General features: G+C 48.3%; 1 protein-coding gene across 6 annotated transcripts in view; it reads left to right on the top strand.

The window, feature by feature from the left end:
* Positions 1-19,035, top strand: part of Gro (TLE family member transcriptional corepressor groucho) — a 95,289-nt gene that overhangs the window by 28,808 nt on the left and 47,446 nt on the right. For 3 of the 6 annotated variants that reach the window (XM_076431962.1, XM_076431961.1, XM_076431957.1), the window contains exons 5-9: positions 6,884-6,928; positions 16,584-16,646; positions 16,725-16,811; positions 17,197-17,223; positions 17,614-17,973. In XM_076431962.1, coding sequence (XP_076288077.1) covers positions 6,884-6,928; positions 16,584-16,646; positions 16,725-16,811; positions 17,197-17,223; positions 17,614-17,973 — 582 coding nt within the window. The remainder of the gene's footprint in view (positions 1-6,883; positions 6,929-16,583; positions 16,647-16,724; positions 16,812-17,196; positions 17,224-17,613; positions 17,974-19,035) is intronic. The other 3 variants (XM_076431958.1, XM_076431960.1, XM_076431959.1) reach the window with 3 other exon arrangements.

Below are 19,035 nucleotides of genomic sequence, written 5' to 3'. Positions count from 1 at the left end.
GGGCCGAGTGGTTGGTGCTTTCGGGGTGGGAGCCGTCGGGTGGTGGGTGGCGCTCGGGATAAGGGGGTTGGGGAAGCTGGGAGAAGAGGTGACAGAGGGGTTGACGGAGGGGCTGGGAGGAGGAGGAGTTGAGCCGGTAATCGATATCTCCAAAGTAAACGAAGGGAGAGAGAGAGAGAGAGAGCGCGCGAGAAAGGGAAAGACGACGACAGGGATGGAAGAGAGCAGAGAAGCGACGCGGGAAGGGTGGCCAGGGCCGGGGGTGGAGGACGAAGGGGTAGGGGGGATTTAGAGACAGAGAGAGAAATTGATGTCGAGGGTTTGTCAACTACCGACAAGTATTATATACGTGCAGTTCGACCAGGGCCGTGTGTTGGCGTAACGTATGTATACACCTCCACTAGCGTGTCTCTGATATTCTAATTCCACCCCTGTGTATTTCTACCAGCCACCTTTCCCGCCCCTCCTACAATTCATCCTCCGCGATTTTCATTAGGGTAACGTGCCGCGTAAATCCGTGCGCCGCTTCAATATTTTTTCCTCCCTCCCTCCCACCCACACACATACACATATGACGCTATGCGGTGGTACTTCGTCGACTTCTCTGCGTTACTTCCGCCGACCTCGCTTGTACCTTCTCTCTTCGTTCCCCCCCCCCCCCCGGTTCCTACCGAGTTGTCGACGTCGAGAGTTCCATTCTTTTGTAAACTTCAGCACGGATCATCACCTCGCGACACGTCCTCGCCCCGAAACAACCCCTTCAAGCAACGCGTCGTCGATTCGTTACAATTTTCGACGATTTTTCGATAACCGACGACGCCTCCTGCCTAGTCGGTTCCGAAACATCGATCCGACGCCCGACGAGGATGTAATACAAACGGGGCTCTCGTCGCAGGATGGCGAAAATACGGCTCTCGCCTCGTGCGGAAAAGTGGTCGAGCGTTGCGCAAACTGACGAAATCGCGCCGGGAGATCTTGACGCGGACCTGTGCCTCTTCGGACGGGGGATTGCTTGATCGTGAAATATGTCCGATGCGGATGGCACTGTACCTGCTGGATAGAACGAAATAGGGTGAACGTAATACAGACACCACGCTTTTTCATTAGGCGCCGAGAACAACTTTGTTTCCGCGGTAATTGAAACAATTTATTCTTTCTTGTAACTTTACGTTCGTGTACTTTCACGAATAAACAAAAATCTTTCTAGCATCGAATTGTACGTAAACATATATCGTCGAGATCAAAAAATTACTGATGGAAAGTAAAATTCGGTTTTGAGGTGGAGGGAACGATGCGAACGATACTTATGCGAAGCAACAGGCGCGAAGGGGGTCGGTTGGTGACCCTACTTTTAGGTCGCGTTAACGTCATTAGCCTTCACGAAGAAAACATGGAAATAAGTAGCCCCGTGGGCACTCTGTTATCCGTAAAATTTCATTACACCTTTTGAGGGTCGATTACAAGCGCTGCTGTGTAAAATTTATAGAACGGATATTTCAAATATCATTTCACATAATCGGTATTCTACGAAATTTTATTCCGCAGACCTAAGGACCAACGATAACTGTTTAACTTTGGTAGCAATAGGCTACAATATTTTCTGCTTTCTTTGTTCCTATTTTTATCGCGAATCGCGATTGAACTTCGTCGGAATTAATTCCGGAGGAAGTATGCGGCAACGAGATCCTACGGTTCGATTTGGATCTCGTCCCCTTGATTTTATTTAATACTCTGCTGGAAAAAGAGGCAGGGGTGAGGAGAGAGAGAGAAGAGGAAAGGAGGAGGAGGAGGAGGAGAGAAAAAAGCGTAGTCGTTAAGTCGATAAGAAATTGATTCGATTCCCATTATGAAAACGGAACGATTCGTATCGATAAAACGCGAGGGGCCGGAAAGACGCGAAAAATATTCTACATGGGGAAACGGTCTCGGTGGCGCGGCACGTTTTTTACCCTTTGAAAAGCCAGACCTCACGATTACCCTTCTCGCGACTTCCCTCTCCCTCTCACACCTTCTCTTTATCTCTGTTTCGTTTCTGCGCGGCGTAACAAATTAAACATAACCCACATCCTCCGGGTACGTTTCTTGATTACTTCTTGTTTTTTTCCCCCCGGTTGCGTTCCCCGTCAGCTTCTTTTTACAGATTTTATTTCCACCTTTGAAGTTTTCCACCGAGCAATTTAGTGTTCTCGTTCCTCCCTTCTTTTTATCTCCCCCAGCCACCCCACGACCTCTCTTTCCTCGCCCCGTGTTCCGCCCACTTTTCACCGGGCGTTTACGAAGTTTCATAACGCGGAGCAGGCCAGCGTCCACCGGGTTAACTATTCTCACGAATATAACGTTTCCCTCTTTCTTCGTTTCGTCCCGGCACGGGCGCGGCGTGTCTCTAGCTATTCAATTTTCTTGACGTTCCGAGAGAGTCGCGGCCCGTAAACGTTCGACGCGACGGCTTCCGTGACTTCCGACTCTTACGCCACCTATCGATTTCGAGCTTCTGCGCTGAAGAACGTGTGCTCGAACACACTCCGAACAAATGCGATGAATTTAGAAACGATCCTGCGCGAGAACGGCTGCCCGATTTCGAAATTGATCGCGTCGCCGTTGGAGGGTCGAAGCTAATCATCGAAACGTTACACAGTGACGAGAACAGCGAGAAGGTCGCGAGAAAAATGCGGAATCAAGGTGAAATCTGAATCGTCTGTTGTACGAATGATGCCCCGGGTTCGACGGAGTTCTTCGTCGACGCTTTATCTGCTTGATTGTCGTCTGCAAAGATAACATCTCGCTTTCCCTCCCCCGATCCGATGATCCTCGTGGCCGCCGCGATCGACTCCGGCTGATTAATTATCCGTTAATTGCACTCGCGGCGGGTAGGTGCGAGCCCTCGTGAAAACATTCGAAAGGATGAGTAGGGACGGGGGCACAAAGGGAAATGGGAGCGAGCGACAAGCTGGAACAAAGTGCGGAGCAATGAGTCAGGAAAAGGGATACGGAATATAGGGTAGAGAAACACGGGGAAGATAAAGTGGGAGACGACTGGGAAAGAGAGTGGGCGGCTCAATCGCCCCAGCAAAGGCCCGCTACTAAAAGATCCATATCGAATAACCGGAGGGGGTGAAATTATCGGTACAACCCCTATTATTGGGTTCCGAACCACGTGAAAATAGAAAAGGAGGAAAGGTTGCCAGATGAGGATCGATACGACCCTTCTGTCGGCTCCGGGAGAAAAAGAGAAAGAATCGGAGCGGGTGGGAGGGAGGGAGAGAGAGGCCGAGAGCAAAAGAGAGAAAGGAAGAGGGAGTTTCTCTTCATCCGATTATCGACTTGGCCCGGCGAACTCTTTTCTTCTTGTTTCGGGGACTTTCCAGCGAACCAATATACGATCCGCGATGCGGCCGAGAAGCATTTTATTACGTCGTGCATCAAATTAACTCCCCTGCCAGGATATCGATGACGCGCAATTTAAGGCTGACATCGATAGCTCGACTGTAATGCGATTCTATTTCCCTTTTATTCCCCTCCCCCTATTTATTTTTCCAGATCGATCCGATAGCGAAACGCGATTGTTCTTCGACGATTTCGCCGATAGCTTTGTCTCATTGGAGCCTCCTCGAGGACACCGTTCTCGCGGTTCTTCCCGTCAACTTTGCCGATTTGTTTTATTGCAATTCTCATTCCCTCTGATTGCTCGCCAACTTTGGTATTCAACATTTCATTTGTCGGAATCGTAAAGTGTTGAATGTGTCCAGAATTAATGTGCAGAAAATCGGAGAGAGCCACTTTGCGGTGGTTTCGAGATTGAGCGACGCTTACCGCATCGTTCGAGGCTATAAATTCAGGCGTAGTGGCCGAGAACTGGAAATTAGACGGTTTCGGGTTCAAGTGAATAAAGCGGAATAATGTTTTTCCCCAGTGCAGGGGATTACGGGGTAGTAAACGAGTTAGTTCGGGGTGGAAATTAGTCGGAGGATTCGTAAGCGACGCCGGCTCGATAAGTCAAAAGTGATAATCCCAGGTAGCGAGAGAGGACACAGGTAAGCCGAGCGACGCCAGGAGAAAGGAATAGCCGGCAGCCGGGTCCAATCCGGAACGGTTGTTCGATCCAGGGCTGTGTTCCGGCAAAGTGCATCGGATCATACGATTGGCGAGCGCGCTTGCGCGATCGTAAATCGGTTAGTGGCTGTCGCTTAGCACTGCGTGTCCGCCTTTAGCCGCTCGTTCCGGGACGAATGGCTTTGGGGGTTGGCTTCTCTCTCTCGTCGGGCTAAAGCACATACGCCGACCGACAGACACCACGCCGAGATCGATAGCATCGGCCACGGAAATATACCAAGTTAATAATGCACTCGATAATCACGATCAGACCGCGATCACAATGACGCCCGGCTACGAGATACGGAGACTAGCTTTCGGAGCTTGCCAAGAACACGCTTTCTAGATAAAGTTAGCCAAACTAATTGTTCCGACTTCTCGAAAAGAAATCCAAGTTGTTCGTTCGTTGTGTTTCGACGTTAAAAAAAAGTTATCGTTCTTTAAAAAGTCGCCGAAAGGTCGTCGTTCCGCTTTCTTCGAGCGGTCCCCGCAGGACATTTTTACGAGCACGTTATAACACCGCTCTTGGAATCATCGTATCTGTACGTAACGCGTTCTAGAACGGGCGGTTGATACTCGAGCGAGTTCGGCTACTAACCAATTTACGATCGGCGGACTGTGCCCACGAATTGTATGTAGTTAACCCAATTGGAAGCGTTGCGGCGCGGGTAGATCCTCCCCGTCCGCGTCCCGGGCCGATCGTGCTCCTAAGCGGTCGTCTTCTCGCTTGCTCGCTCCTTATACTTTGAAATTAAACGTCTCGATTAACATTCATCGACAGGCGAGGAAGTTCGCGCGACAGAAAGGAACCGGTACTTTTCACTTGTAAAGACCGGACGACAACGCGACTCGGCGCGGCGGCGGCTCGGATCCGAAACAAAAATATACGGAAATTTATTCCGTCGCCGATAGACCGATCTTCACCTTCGTCTCGAGGGGGCACAGGGAACTCGAGGCACTCGTAATTGTCGGGGCAAAGTCGAAGATAAACGTCCGCTGAGTCGATTGTGAAAAATTCTCGGCGCGAACGTTCTCCGTCCAATTGAATCTTTTTCTCCCGGTCTGAAAGTTTCGCGTTTCAATGAGAATTTAATATTATTCTAGCACGGTCAAATTGGTGGGTTGATTATTCGCGGGACAGAGTTCTAATGATCCTTTCTTCTATGGATTGCTCTCGCAGCAGCGACCGGAAGAGCGAAAGGAACCCTGGACGGGAGAACAGCGGCGCAGCGGTTCTCGTTTCGTCAAGAATTATGGGGGAAGCTTGTTGTATTTATTCAAAGTTTTCTACCGACCGGCCTGTCGCGAGAACCTAGGCTTGTTCGAGGCGACGCACAATGGGCCAGAAACCGATCTTTTTGGACAAAAATCTGCCGACAACTCAGGTTTCCATCGATTCAATTGGAATTTCTTTTAAAATGTTCGTGAAGGACTATACTTTGATGACGTGCTGCGCGAAAATCGTTAACTGTCACAATCAAGAATCTACAAAGCCCAATAACTCCGATACTTCATCCGCCCATACCAGAAATTTGCATGTCCCAGCTGAGTTGCCGACACTTCTTAACCCTAAACCCTAAACCGCAAAATTTTAAACTGTAAATCTGGCCGTGAGAATTACCAATTGAATAGAATTATATTCGGCACTTATGGGACTTACCATTAATTTATTGATCCACGGCTAAACAACGTCCTTCGTGAACATTTTAAAAGAAATTCCAATTGAATCGATGAAAAACTGAGTTGTCGGCAGATTTTTGTCCAATAAGATCGGTTTCTGGCCCACTGTGCGACGCACCATCTCCTTCAAAACCTGTCGTTTAGTTAAAAGGAAGAAGTCCTCCGCGGACTGCCACCTTAGTCCCAGTAAGGTAAAGATGTTTTCAATTGGGCGGTCCCCTGAGGAAGCGACGTGTTCAGCTGACAAGAATTATATTATTAATATCTTTTCAATAGTCAAAAATAGGCAAACGAGGTTTGTTTCATAACTTTAAGGATACTTTAAGAAAAATATTTATCCTAGTTTTGTTCAGGCATAATGAGGCAAACTTATGAAATTGCGAATCGGAAATTTACTTTTTTTATCCAAAATCGAGTCAATTAATAAACTTGAAAATAATGATTAAACATATATAAAAAAAATATAAAACATTTCTTATCGATACAATGTCTAAAGAGCTATATAAGCAAATTTTTTTATAATTTTACATGCAACTCTAGCTGTCTACGAGGAGTTTGAACAGACAAAAATATTACGAAATTAAAGGGATGAGCGTTAACGACAATACTTAAATATAAATATCAACTTATACTTAATAACTTTTAACTCATTTTGCTTGTTTTTCATCAACTTTAGGGTATTGTTAAAGAGGTAAAATAATTGATTTCGGTCATTGAAACAAAAGTACCACCGATGGTCCCCGTTAAACTTGATCTTCAGGCCACAAAAAAGAGCTTGGCACGGAACGTGTTAAAAATTTTTGTCCGAATTTCGCCCACTGTGCGACGCCACTGTCAAATGAATAATACACATGTTACTGTTCGAAATGCTCGTATCAGGAGTCTGACTCGATAGTGCAAGGGGTTAGCAACGTGAAGCATACACATTGCGAAAGAAACTTTTGGGGCGACCGTAGTACATCTTCGCGAGTGAAACAATGCGGGGTGTTCCGGCCCCTAACCTGTATACTAAGAGCCATAAAACCAGTATATTATAGGTCATAATTCTAGTTAAGTGCGCTATTGCACGTTCGTCTCCCGCTAAATCCTGCTCTACTCTTCTCGTTTGTTCCAGTACTACGAGATGTCTTACGGTATCACGGTGGAGATGCACAAGCAGGTAAGTAGTAGTCGATTCTCTTCAAACAGTCCGTCCCCGCTCTCCGGAGCTTGATCAACCCTCGATTGCGCGTCTTTATCTCGTCGAGGGGTTGCCTGAAATGTGCGCGGGGGCCCGTCCCCTTTTCGGTGAGGGGAGCGCGGGCGCGTCGGGTCGGTTTAAGAATTGCGACCTGATTTCTATCGCGTTTCCCAAACAGCAGCGAGAGAGGGGTGGTTTAAGGATCAAAAGATTCCTCGTTAATTAAGTTCGGAATATGTCAGCTGATCCGGGCCGCCGCGCCACGGTCCACGGCCGCAAAAACGAAGGGGGTGACGACGACGAGGACGACGACGGTTAGCGGCGCGCATCTGCGTCCCGGGGAAATCGTGTAATTTTAGCTAATTAGAGGAAACACTGGGTCATCCCCCTCTGTCAGCAATTTTCTTAAAAGCGACCACGACCCCTCGCAACACCCAGGGAGAGACCGGCTTCTCGAAAGTGCCACGGGATTTAGATTGGTTGGTGGGGGTTGAATGTGAGGGGGGGGGGTGGCAGGAGAGTCCTAAACTCCCGAACAACCCTCTGTGACACGACGAGCTGATATTCATTAGCATTAGCGGCCGATCATTTCTCACCCTTGTACCCAGGGGTGTTGCTTAATGGGGTGCAAGCCCCGTGGAACAGAGTGGGGATGCACCGTCGTCGAATAGGCCGGTCCACCATTAAATCGCCGCGAAATTGCGTCCGGTGGCTCAAGTGGCAAACTAGTTAGCTTAGAATGCTTTATAGCGGCGTTGTTATTGCCGTGTACGATTTGCGCTTCGAATTGATACGTCGGCCTTACGGCGCAGTACCGCGTAATTGACTCATTAGCTCGCCGGTTCGAGGTACTTTCGTTCACGGTTTGCGCCGGAGGATCGTTACGATTGGATTGGTCTTACCGACCTGTCGATGGCCGGCTTCCCTATGAATTCATTGAAATCCGTACAGCAGCTACCTTCTCTTCGAGCGTTGTTCAACGTGCGTGTAAAAGGGTTCGTTGAGAAGTAATCTGTTTGTTAATAACAGTCGCAAGTGGATTGTATTCGAATAATTTATTCGCCGGAATAACCGCTGTTTAGAAATCACCGCAGACAGTCTTCGTCGTCGAGCTGTCTGGGATAAAATCCTGCAGATCTGCTTTGTACTCGCGTTAACTCGAAGTTCATTTATTTCGTGTTATATCCGGACGAGATCAATTATTTCAAGCATCAATTGAGTATTTTGTGGAGGATTATCTGATGCAAGATGTTCGATATTGTTTTAACGAAATATGAGGTATTCATAAATACCCCGTTTCACCAATAAAATGTACAGGATGATCCAGCTAAGGGAAATTCTATTGTATTATCAAAAAGTAAGGATAAGTAGAAGGTTAAACACACGGACCAAAAGTAACAACTGTTATGAGTAGACAGCGGATCTTTATGCAAAATAAAAACTTTCTATCTGATTTTCAACAAACTCTAGAGCGAAATAGAAGTTTATTTTCTTTCTTAATATGTTTAATAGGTTGAAAATTATATAACAGCATTTCTTAATTCTTCTAATATTGTTACTATTTTAAATTATACCTACTCATTTTTGTCATAAATGCATAAAATCCGCTGTCTAGTTATGAGCGATCGAAATTGATTTCTCTCAACGATAATATTTAGCAACAAGAGACAAAATTTCGGGTACTTATAATCCTTATTTGTAACCAATACGATTTCAGTCGATGAAATACTTTTTATTCTATGACATTTTTTCTTTTTGGTTATAACTAGACAGCGGATCTTTATGCAAAATAAAAAATGTTCGCATTGATTGCAGGACACAGGAGATAAATAAACATTGCATTCTTCTTTTAATTATCCCATTAAGCTGAAACAAATACATCGATGTCCATGATTATTTTTAACATCTTGACTGCTTTAAATTGTACGTGCCGATTTTTGTCATAAATGCATAAAATCCGCAATCTAGTTATAACAGTTATGGTCCCTGGTTAAACATATTGAACTGTAAAAGGTTTTTGTTACTAACAGATCGTAGCAGGCCGCGTTGTTGTAGATTCTGGCGGTGGGTGTCCAAAATTCGGAAAAATATGTCGAAAAAACGTCAAGTAAACGTTCGCAAATCAATCCCGACGGAAAAATACGCGGTTTTTCCGTTCGAGTGACGTAAATGGCCGCAGCGTATGATGACATACCGTCCAGGAAGTCGCAGCTTACACCGACGCGGGGTTGATTTGCGGAACGTACTGGATATTTATCCGTCGACCGAACTATTTCGTCGGTTTTCAATTAGATTTCTCGGACTATTCTATTCGGAGCCCTCTGCATCCGTCGATCTGGTCGGAACTGAAGGGGCGTTGTCGTTAAAAAGTTTTGCAGACGCGATAAAAGTAGCGCCACGGTTTAAAGAGGTTTTTCGGCATATCTGGATCCGTTCAAACAGCTCGAAACGATATGTATATATATCGTTTCTGTGTGACGAGGGAAATGAAAGTAAGCGGTTACCCGATACGCTCGTATAATTGCTAATGGACGCATAGGAGGGCAATAAAAGTAAGAGTAGGAAACGGAAAATCGCTGGTCGCCAGGAAATCAATCCCCTTCGGGCGTAGTTTCGCGACAAATTGTGCGGAGGCGGTGTAACGCGATTCGTTCAACCTTCTAACGCTAATTAGAGGAGAGATGAAAAGTTATTGGCAGAGAGCTCGTTCAACGATTAATCTTCGCACACTGTTTTTACGTGGATAATTTACCGGTAGGCGTATCGATTTAATAGTTCTCATTCATCGCGTCGCTATCCGAGACTAATTACCGTAGAATACCATTGGTTTCTGACTGCAATTACTTCATCGCAAGGGTCTCGATACTTCGATTCAACCGAAACAAAGATATATCTTGTTAGTCAAAGATGTGATCTGTGATCTAAAAAGTTCAGAGAGGACCGGAAGGTTCCGCTGCAGCCACTCGATCATATTGCTCGCTGTAACTGCGGCGCAAAGTGTTTGCGGGTTCGGTTACAGCCCCATTTCCATTATCAGTTTCCCTTATTTATGGGCTACTTACTATATATCCCTCCCCTCGGCAAATGAGAACGCGGCGAATAAAGGTACAAAAGAAAGACGCCAGGGAAAATGAAATTGATTGCGTCGCCGCGCCGGTCGCGGGAATTTCAAATTTCGCCCCTTCGCCGGTTCGCTGTTTCCCCGTTTCGCCATGAACGAGGAAATACAGCCGGGGGAAGGATGTCGGTCGGAAGATGGTCCACGGGGGGAGCGAAAGGGGGTTGGAAAAAGAATAAATCATCCCCCGTTTGGTTGTCCCGGCACTTAGCCGGCTTTCGAATCGCGGTCTTTGGTCCTCGCTCCTTTTCAATTTGAGCACCGAATGAAAACAATCTTCCCCTACGAGGTTAGACCATCTCTGCGACCATCTCTTTTCCACCGCGTCCTCCCCAACCCCCGTCGTTGGCCTCTCGTTCCACCGGTCTCCCCCTCCCCCTTCGTTTTACCCTTTTTAGCCGGCACCGTTGGCGAGTCTCTGTGATTTCATCCGTTCTCGTTCTCTCACTCTCTTACCCATTAGTCCTCTGTCGCTGCCTCCACTTTCCTCTCGCTCTCCACCCTCTTCCACTCGCTCCGGGCTTCGCTCTCCCTCTCTCTCACACTCTCTATCGCTCGCCACGCTATGCGCCACCCCAAGTCGACATTTGCCTCCCACTCCACCGTTAAAGCCCGCAGCCACCACTTTACCACTCGCTACTCGACTAACTCGAATTTGTTGGCAATGTCCCAGTTCTTATACCGGTCTTTCTCTTCTTTCGCCCCCGACCTACCCCTTCTAACTCGTGCGTCGTCGCCGTCGTCGTCGTCGTCGTCGTCGACGACCTCCCCACCCCCGGCCGTTCTTCAAATAATTGTACCACGAGGACTACACACGCGACCACCGCGCCAGCTCGAATGCGGTCACGTGTGCGGACGTTTCGTGAAAACGATTTGATATCAGCTTCTAGGAGTCGCTTTATGGAGATAGTTGGCCCGCTTTGTTGGGAACAGCGTGTTCCGACTGGAGAGCACAGCGGAAATCTTATTGCGCGCCCACTACCATTATTACGAGCATGGAAATGGGAAACTGTGATTCCTGTGAAACAAACTTTTCACTCAGCCCTTTTGACATCGTGGTTTTTATTCTTATGGCTCGCACGCTCGCGCGCTGATGGATACACCCGGGGCTATAAGCCGTTCGGAATCACCATAAACTGCGTTTTGAAATATTCTGGTATTTCTAAAATAAGTATTATTTGTAACGGTGCGCCGCGTCCAAGGGTTAATTTCGTTGAACAGTTCAACCCCATTCCAGCGCAACGTTCCTGGATGCAGCAGCCATCACCGGTCGACGGTTTCCGCGTGCAATAAGATTTTTTCTCATGATTTTTATTTCTGTCAGGCCAATAAAAAAGGAGAATGGATTGTAAAAAGAGCCGTCGACCGCGGGCAAGGAAAATATGAAAGGACGCGGCAGGATAAACGAACGTAACGCCGGGGAAGGGTTGAAAAAGAATGGCCGTGCGACGCGACTGTCACGCAACGCTCTCGCTGCGTTCGTCCGATGCGACGCGACGAGTCGTACGATGGTTCCAGCAGACCTATCCGATAACGCTTATCGCTTAATTGAAAGGCTCGTCCGCGGAATCGGCTGCCTGCTCGTTGTCCTGCTCAATTAAGCCACGATGTATGGCAATACGCCGCGCGAATCCGTCACGCCCGCGCACTTTCTCTGAAATCACGAAACGCTGTACACACGAGGCCCAGGACCCTCTCGGGTCGCGCGTGTTCGTTGCGTCGTTCGATCGCCCCAATGGTGGGGATACGATTTTGACATTTATGGCAGAGACCTTCGCGACAGCTACGGAGATGATACTGTAGCGTGTACCCGAGGTCGAAATAGTTGTCCCACTCCAACCATCCGAGAATGATGAGAGCGAGAGAGCGGTTGGTGTGGGGTTGACAACTATTTTGACCGTCGGTACACATACCGTTGGTTTCTGTGTCCAAATTTCTGTCGATGGGCACCGGCAATAATTGAGGATCGACGGCGCGGCGCACGGTCCCTCGCACTTTGTCGGTCGCCCTGAATCCTGTGAATTCAAGGAGGATAATGATTGATACAGGTTTTCTCGGATGAGCGAATGTCTCCACGAACGTGACAAACATTGGTTCACTCGTTATTTCCATATTATTGTTTGCTAATCTTAACTTTTAAATTATGTAATTTAAATTTTTACAAATCTTAAAATAACGATAATAACGATTTCGTTCACGAGGACAAGGTTTGGCATCGATTTGACTTGGATTTGCGGTTGTTAACTTCGCACTGGCGCAAGTTCTGTGACAACAGATGTCGCCACGCGAATGGGGGTCGCTCGGTTCACCCCTGTGCTAATAGAAGGCGCGAAGGAAAGCGAAATTAACATACCAGCGGCGATCGGCAGTAATAAGACCCATTAAGGGGCGATTGGCGACCGCTCGAAAACAGCCACGACGATCTACGGTATCCCCCGCAAAACGAAAGACCGTCCCTCCCGGGGAAGAATATTTCTATCGCCGTCGGCGTTCGTCGATACAAGAGTAACTACCATTTCCCATCGCGGGTGCGCCCGGCGCCCGATAAAAAATGTGCAGGCTGACCAATTGCATATAACTCACCCTGCCTTTCCAGTTCTTCCTGCCTCCGCGTATATATGCGTCTATCTATCTGCGCGCGTGTTCTCTCTTTCCCTTTTTTCTTTCTCTTTCTTGCTCTCCCAGTTCTACCTCTCCCTCCATCCGTATTCCCCCCTGGTCACCCCTGGTACCCCCCTCTGGTCCCCTTCGACTCGATCCCCCTCGGACCACCCCCCGTTCTCACGTTCTCTCTCCCTTTCGGTAGTCGAAGGGGGGCACAGGAAACCGGGGGAACGGAGGGGAGGGTCGCTTTTCCAGTACTCTACCGTCCATATATACACATATTCCGTGATGCGCGCGCGTACACAGGCTCGCCGCGTGCACACGCACACGGATGGACCGCGCGCGTTGCGTGCTTACACGTATGGGGGCGGTCGCACACACTCGCCCGCGGACGCGTTCCAGGGGTCGTGTATTCGAGTTCTTTTATTTGGCCCTGAGGGGGTAGTAGAGGGTTGAGTTGAGCGAGCGAAACGAGGGTGCGGTGGGCTGGGGGCGATGACATCGATTTTTTACCCGTTGCTAATCTCAATGTTACCTCCTCCTCCTCCTACTACTACTACTACTACTACTACTACTACTACTACTACTACTACTCTCTCTCTGCCTCCTCTTCCTCTTCCTCTTCCTCCTGCCGTTCGGCCACCTACCCCTTTTTCACCCTCCCTCCTCGCTTCCTCTTTCTAACTCTCTCGTTTTCTCGTCCTCCGTGTCCGACCCTCTTCGTCGTCCGTCCCCTTCCCCCGGGCTTCTATCTCCACCATCCCCCTGTACTCCATCTACTCCTCATCCTCCTCCCGCAACCTCCACCCTCGGACCATCCGTTCTGCGGGAAAATGTGCATGTGCATCGGGCACATTCGAGAAGGAATAACCATTTTTTCGTACCGGACAACACTTGCGCCGCGTCACCTCGTCTCGCCTCGCCGCGCCTCGCCTAGCCGCGCAAATTCTCCACGTCCTCCTCCCCCTTTTCGTCGTCCTCCTCCTCCACCTCTTCCTCCTCGTACTGCTCTACGCCTCCTGCACCACCGCCTCCACCTACGTCTATCCCTCTTTCTCGCGCAGCCGAACTCTCGGCGGCGCCCGGTCCCGCGCTCCTCTGTTGCGTTCTCTTTGTCGCGTTTTTTTTTCCGCCCCGTCGAAACGTGTTTTTTTTTGTCCCACCCTTCTACTCCACCACCTCCCGACTCGGACCGGGCGAAATCGAACTGACGTGGACGCGGCAGTTTTCCATCTTTCCGCCCACCCGATCCTCCACCCGCGCCCTCCCCCGCGGGAATAATGACATTTTTTTCGGTTTGAAGCCTCGGTTGCACGCCCGGGCGACGACCGAGCCGCCTCGATCGGCAAAACCGAGGACGCGGATACGTTCAAGGATCCAGGATGATCTAACGAAAAACGAAATTACTTACGAGGAACTGCAATTATTTATGCACCGACCGAATAACATTTCTGAGGACGAGGATACGTTCGAGGATCCAGGATGATCTAACGAAAAACGAAATTACTTTCGAGGAACCGCAATTATTTATGCACCGACCGAATAACATTTTGGTGTCACTGGCGATTCGGTAGATTGTAAAGTAAAAGTTCTTTGATATTGACTCTATTATCACGCATTAGTTTTGGTTCAGTACCGATTGAACGATAATTAATCCGATAAGTCTCGAATAGAACTAGTTGGAGAGCCACGGATTAATCGAAACGCCGCTCCCCGTTTTTCTCGGTGCCGATTCAAAGACCGAAAACGCTAACGGACCGCGAACACCCGACACGCAAACGCGTCCAGCCACAGTTAACAAACAATAGACACGTCCTCTATCGCACAATCGCGATAGATTGGTTTGAATAATTAACTGGAACGAATACGTTCAAATATGTACGATGATCAATATTACAGGAATCGTCGCGCGCGATTGGAGTGTCGATCGCAAAGCGCTAATACAACGGCCTAATTGCATTGACGCTTACTAACAACGTTACCCGCGCACAAATTAATACTCTATTTGCACGTCGGCGCTTCATCCGCAATACATTATCTGTCTTTTATAACGCGTTCGCCGATTAACGAGTTCCAGCGCCGATTCGACGCTGTCAGGCCATCGAAAGCGGCGCCCGAGCTGCGGGATCAAATACCTCGAATGTGTCCGATTGCTCTCTCATGATGAAAGTTTCATTGATTCTGATCTCCCTTGTACCATCTGTCTTTCTCGTTTCTTATTATCGTCGGAGCTACGCATACTGTCACAAGACGTCGAATGCTAGTCCCCAAGTTCAAGTGCTCCGCCAATCACCACACTCGCAAGATTGTTAGAGCGCGATTCTATCGGGATCGACTGTGCGATGTCGATTTCTTTTCCCCGCACAACGGCAGTCGTTGTGGGAAAGTCACATGGCCGTGCGTGTAATCGATTCGATCGCGTCGTATTAATGACTAAACGCGCTCGTTCCGAACCATGGGCGAGAGCTCACGTGCCCATTTGCCGGTCGTCACGTGCGGTACAATCACCGCAACGTAACCCCGAATTTCATGACGTTTTTACGGTGTCCCCGCGAATTGTTCGCGCTCGGTTTACAATTGCAAGGGCCACCACCCCTCGCGATTTTTTTTCAATCAAACCGACCGTGTTAACCGGCCACGCGCATTTAAATACGATATGGAACCTTTTTACGGCCCATTGAAATCGACACCCAACGCGGACTCCGTAATCAGGGATTCTAACCCGACGCCTAACCCTGACCCAAACCCGGTTAACCAACGAAGTTTATTGTACTCATACTATCCTCGAGGAAACGGTTTTTAAATCCTTGGAAGAGTGGGTTGCTATTAAATAGAGATTCGAGGAACCTATCTGAACGCAATCTGAGCTAGGAAGGATCTCTTCAACACAGCGTGTGAAATAAGAATGGGGACAGATTCATGTGGGTGGCCCGTAACAATAGAAAATATAAAATAATTCATTTAAGCCAGTTGAAGAGACACACGTTCATTGGAGCAGCAATCTACAATAGTGAGAAATGATCTTTTGGACGAGAGGGCGATCGGTGTCCTGAACACTTGAATTCCTATCCTGTAATTGTAAACTGTCAAAAAATTGCGACGAATTTATGAGTAAGAAGGCTGTATAGATTTAACTGAGAGCTCTCAGGTGTTGAAAATATGAAGATGGATTCATTTATGGCGCCTACTTCAAAAGAATAAATAGAGGCGCTAGGATGCAATGCGCCACGTTTGGCGCATGCACCACAGGTTGGCCACCCCTGCTTCATAGTAACCTACCTAAAATATACATTTCTTTACACCAATAATAAGTTGTCCTCGCATTATTTAAAATTGATTCGAAGATAAATTCAACTGATTGGCACCAAAGCATAATTATAAATAATGAGAGAAGTTCAAACTGCGTACTCAAAACCCACTCATAGTATGTGTTACAGTTTTGCACGGGTTACAAAGAACTAAAACCGATTCGGATTACGGTTACGATCCCTGTTTTCAAGCTTTCCGACCATAACCCGCTCTTACCGGGTTAACCGGGTTACAGTTGCACATCTAGTAACCGGTTAGCGAAGCTGCGCGGCTTACGGCGGGTGATTGAGAATATTTGAGAACCCCGAATCCGATTCGGGTTAGGTTTTTGATCCCAGCCCATAACGCGCGATGCATCTCGATGATGAATAGAGATTTCAATCTAGCTGGGAGAATCATTCGACTGGAAACAAGTGATGTCTATCGCTGGGTTTCTTACGGACATAAGCTCGTTCTTATTGATCCTTAAATCTGTCGGAGCTCTCTCGCTGGCGGCATTTCGAAATTTCCTGTTTGTGATTCCTCGGTTAATCGGTCGCGACTTGGTTCCTCTCTTCCTCGTCCTCGTTCTTTCATTAATTGACCGATTCATCATGGTTGCAGACGGAGATCGCCAAGAGGCTGAACGCGATAATCGTCCAGCTACTCCCGTACCTGGCACAAGAGGTGAGTCTTTGACTTTCTGTTTGGCACGTGTGCCGCACAATCTCACGATCGAGAGTGACAACGACGCGATAATGATAGCATGGCTTGCAGCATCAGCAGCAGGTGGCCAGTGCCGTAGAGAGGGCGAAGCAAGTCACGACGACCGAGCTAAACGCTATTATTGGGGTGAGCGTCTCTCTACGATTGATTCTATTAACTTCCTTGGTTCTGGCAAGCAGTCGGTACATTGATCTTGGCACTGTTTTTCATACGGCTGCCGGCTGCTCGCCTATCAATCTCTCAATCCTCTCGTACGCTCCTCGAAATTAGTCGCGCGGACTATCGTCCCGTAGCTTCGAAATTAATCTAATCTCAGTTTATTAAACGTTACGAATTAAATCGTTTTTTATACATATATTTTCAGAGTGAGAAATCGTAAGAAATTTAACTGTACCAAAAATAGAAAGTGGGCGAATGTTTGCCCGAGGAGCCTACGAGGGTTAAAACGTACCTAACTCTGCGAATAAATCGTTAGCCACCGACACCACTAACTATTGCGAATCTCTTGCAGCAACAACAGGGTCTACAACAGCTACTGGTGAGTCCTTTTTTGTTTTAAAGCCACTCTGACCTAGAAGATTCTTTAATTGGGAACGATTGATACAGTATTCTCTCGCTATAGTAAGCTATTATAATCGCTATACATACATACTAACGAGCCTGTCATTTTCTTGCGGAGAAGTATCGACGTGCGCTACGAAAAATAGCCGTAAACTGCATGTTTCGAGAAGTGTTCGGTTGTTGTCGGCATACAATCGCGGTCAGCATTGTATGAAACGCGACACTGTTCGTAGCGCGGGTCGGTACGTGTAACGTGTGGGAAAACCGCAATTTATTTTCGGATAAGCTAATAGTTCTGGTCCTCGAAAGAAAGGACGCGATACAACGCGACAGAAGGTTGATCATGCCGATTGGCCGAATGTTACAGCAACAGATTCACGCGCAGCAGCTGCCCCATGGCGCGGTGGTCGGCGGTCTTCCGCCGGCCGGGCTGTTGGGGTTCGCAGGTGCGGCCGCGGCGGCCGCAGCCGCGGTGGTGCCGCCTCATCTCGCGCCCCCGCCGCACCCCGCGGCCGCGGCTGCGGTCCAGGCACAGGCACAGGCGCTCCTGAAACCGTCTGACCTGCAGCAACACCGGGCGGCCGCGGAGACGCCCGAGGACCGTAAGCCGATCGCCCTCACCGACGACAGACTCAGGCGATCCGTTTCACCGCCCGAGAAATTCCGCAGCCGCACCCCCGACCTCGAGAACGATCCCAAGAGGCGGAAGGAGGAGAAGCTCGGACACGTGAGTTTATTACCATTGTGTTCCGTTCCGTTCGCCGTTTAACTATCTATACCGTGCAGCACCCTGGCGCTCTCTTTGTTTTTGCGATCTCGAGCACGCGCGCGACCAAGCCCTGCTCGCGCCACCGCACCGGATTCGACCCACCTGTTACACGCTATTTAAGAATCCCTCCCAGAAGAATCTCGCGCGTTAATCCTGCCGCGTCCCGCCAACTGATCTGCACCCTCGTTAAATATCGGGCCGCTACTTGCGACACCTAGCCGCAACTTTCGACGTTAGCCCTCTTCTTCGCTATCGAACAATTTTCGCAATCGTCGCATCGGTTCACCCAACAAGAATACTCAAACGTGTGGAACCCAAGTTCCTTGCTCAGGGTTGTAAGGGTTGAGTATTTGTCTATTAGATTAATGCTCTACCTTCAGTTACTATGTGGATTTTAAGAATCCCTTCCAGAAGAATCTCGCGCGTTAATCCTGCCGCGTCCCGCCAACCGATTTGCACCCTCGTTAAATATCGGGCTGCTACTTGCGACACCTAGCCGCAACTTTCGACGTTAGCCCTCTTCTTCGCTATCGAACAATTTTCGCAATCGTCGCATCGGTTCACCCAACAAGAATACTCAAACGTGTGGAACTCAAGTTCCTTGCTCTCGGGGCTGTAAGGGTTGTGTATTTGTCTATTAGATTAATGCTCTACCTTCAGTTACTATGTGGATTTAATCTATTTGCAAAATTTCATTGGGGCATTTATTTCCGAATTGATTTCATAAATTGGTCCGACATCAAGCGTTCAGTATAATAAATGATATTCACAATAGAATGATCTCTATTCCGGTAGACGCGTACGAATTTCTCCAAGAACCGAATGGCTGTAATAAAAGCGGCAATATGGTTCTCGGAGAAGATGGAAAGGTACCGGGCGTACGTCTCCACGGAAAGTCCACTTTCGTAGGAACACATCAAACCCGCCGATGCATTTCAAAGCGTGCGGGTCAAAGTTGAGGCGAATAAAACTGGGGTCGTCTTGTTACGCGACCGGTTGCAACGTATCGCCAAAATGCCT

Source organism: Lasioglossum baleicum, chromosome 10 (genome assembly GCF_051020765.1).
Source record: "Lasioglossum baleicum chromosome 10, iyLasBale1, whole genome shotgun sequence".
Lineage (NCBI taxonomy): Eukaryota > Metazoa > Arthropoda > Insecta > Hymenoptera > Halictidae > Lasioglossum > Lasioglossum baleicum.
Note: the sequence above shows the minus strand (reverse complement) of the source record. Positions and strands in the feature narration are given on the sequence as shown.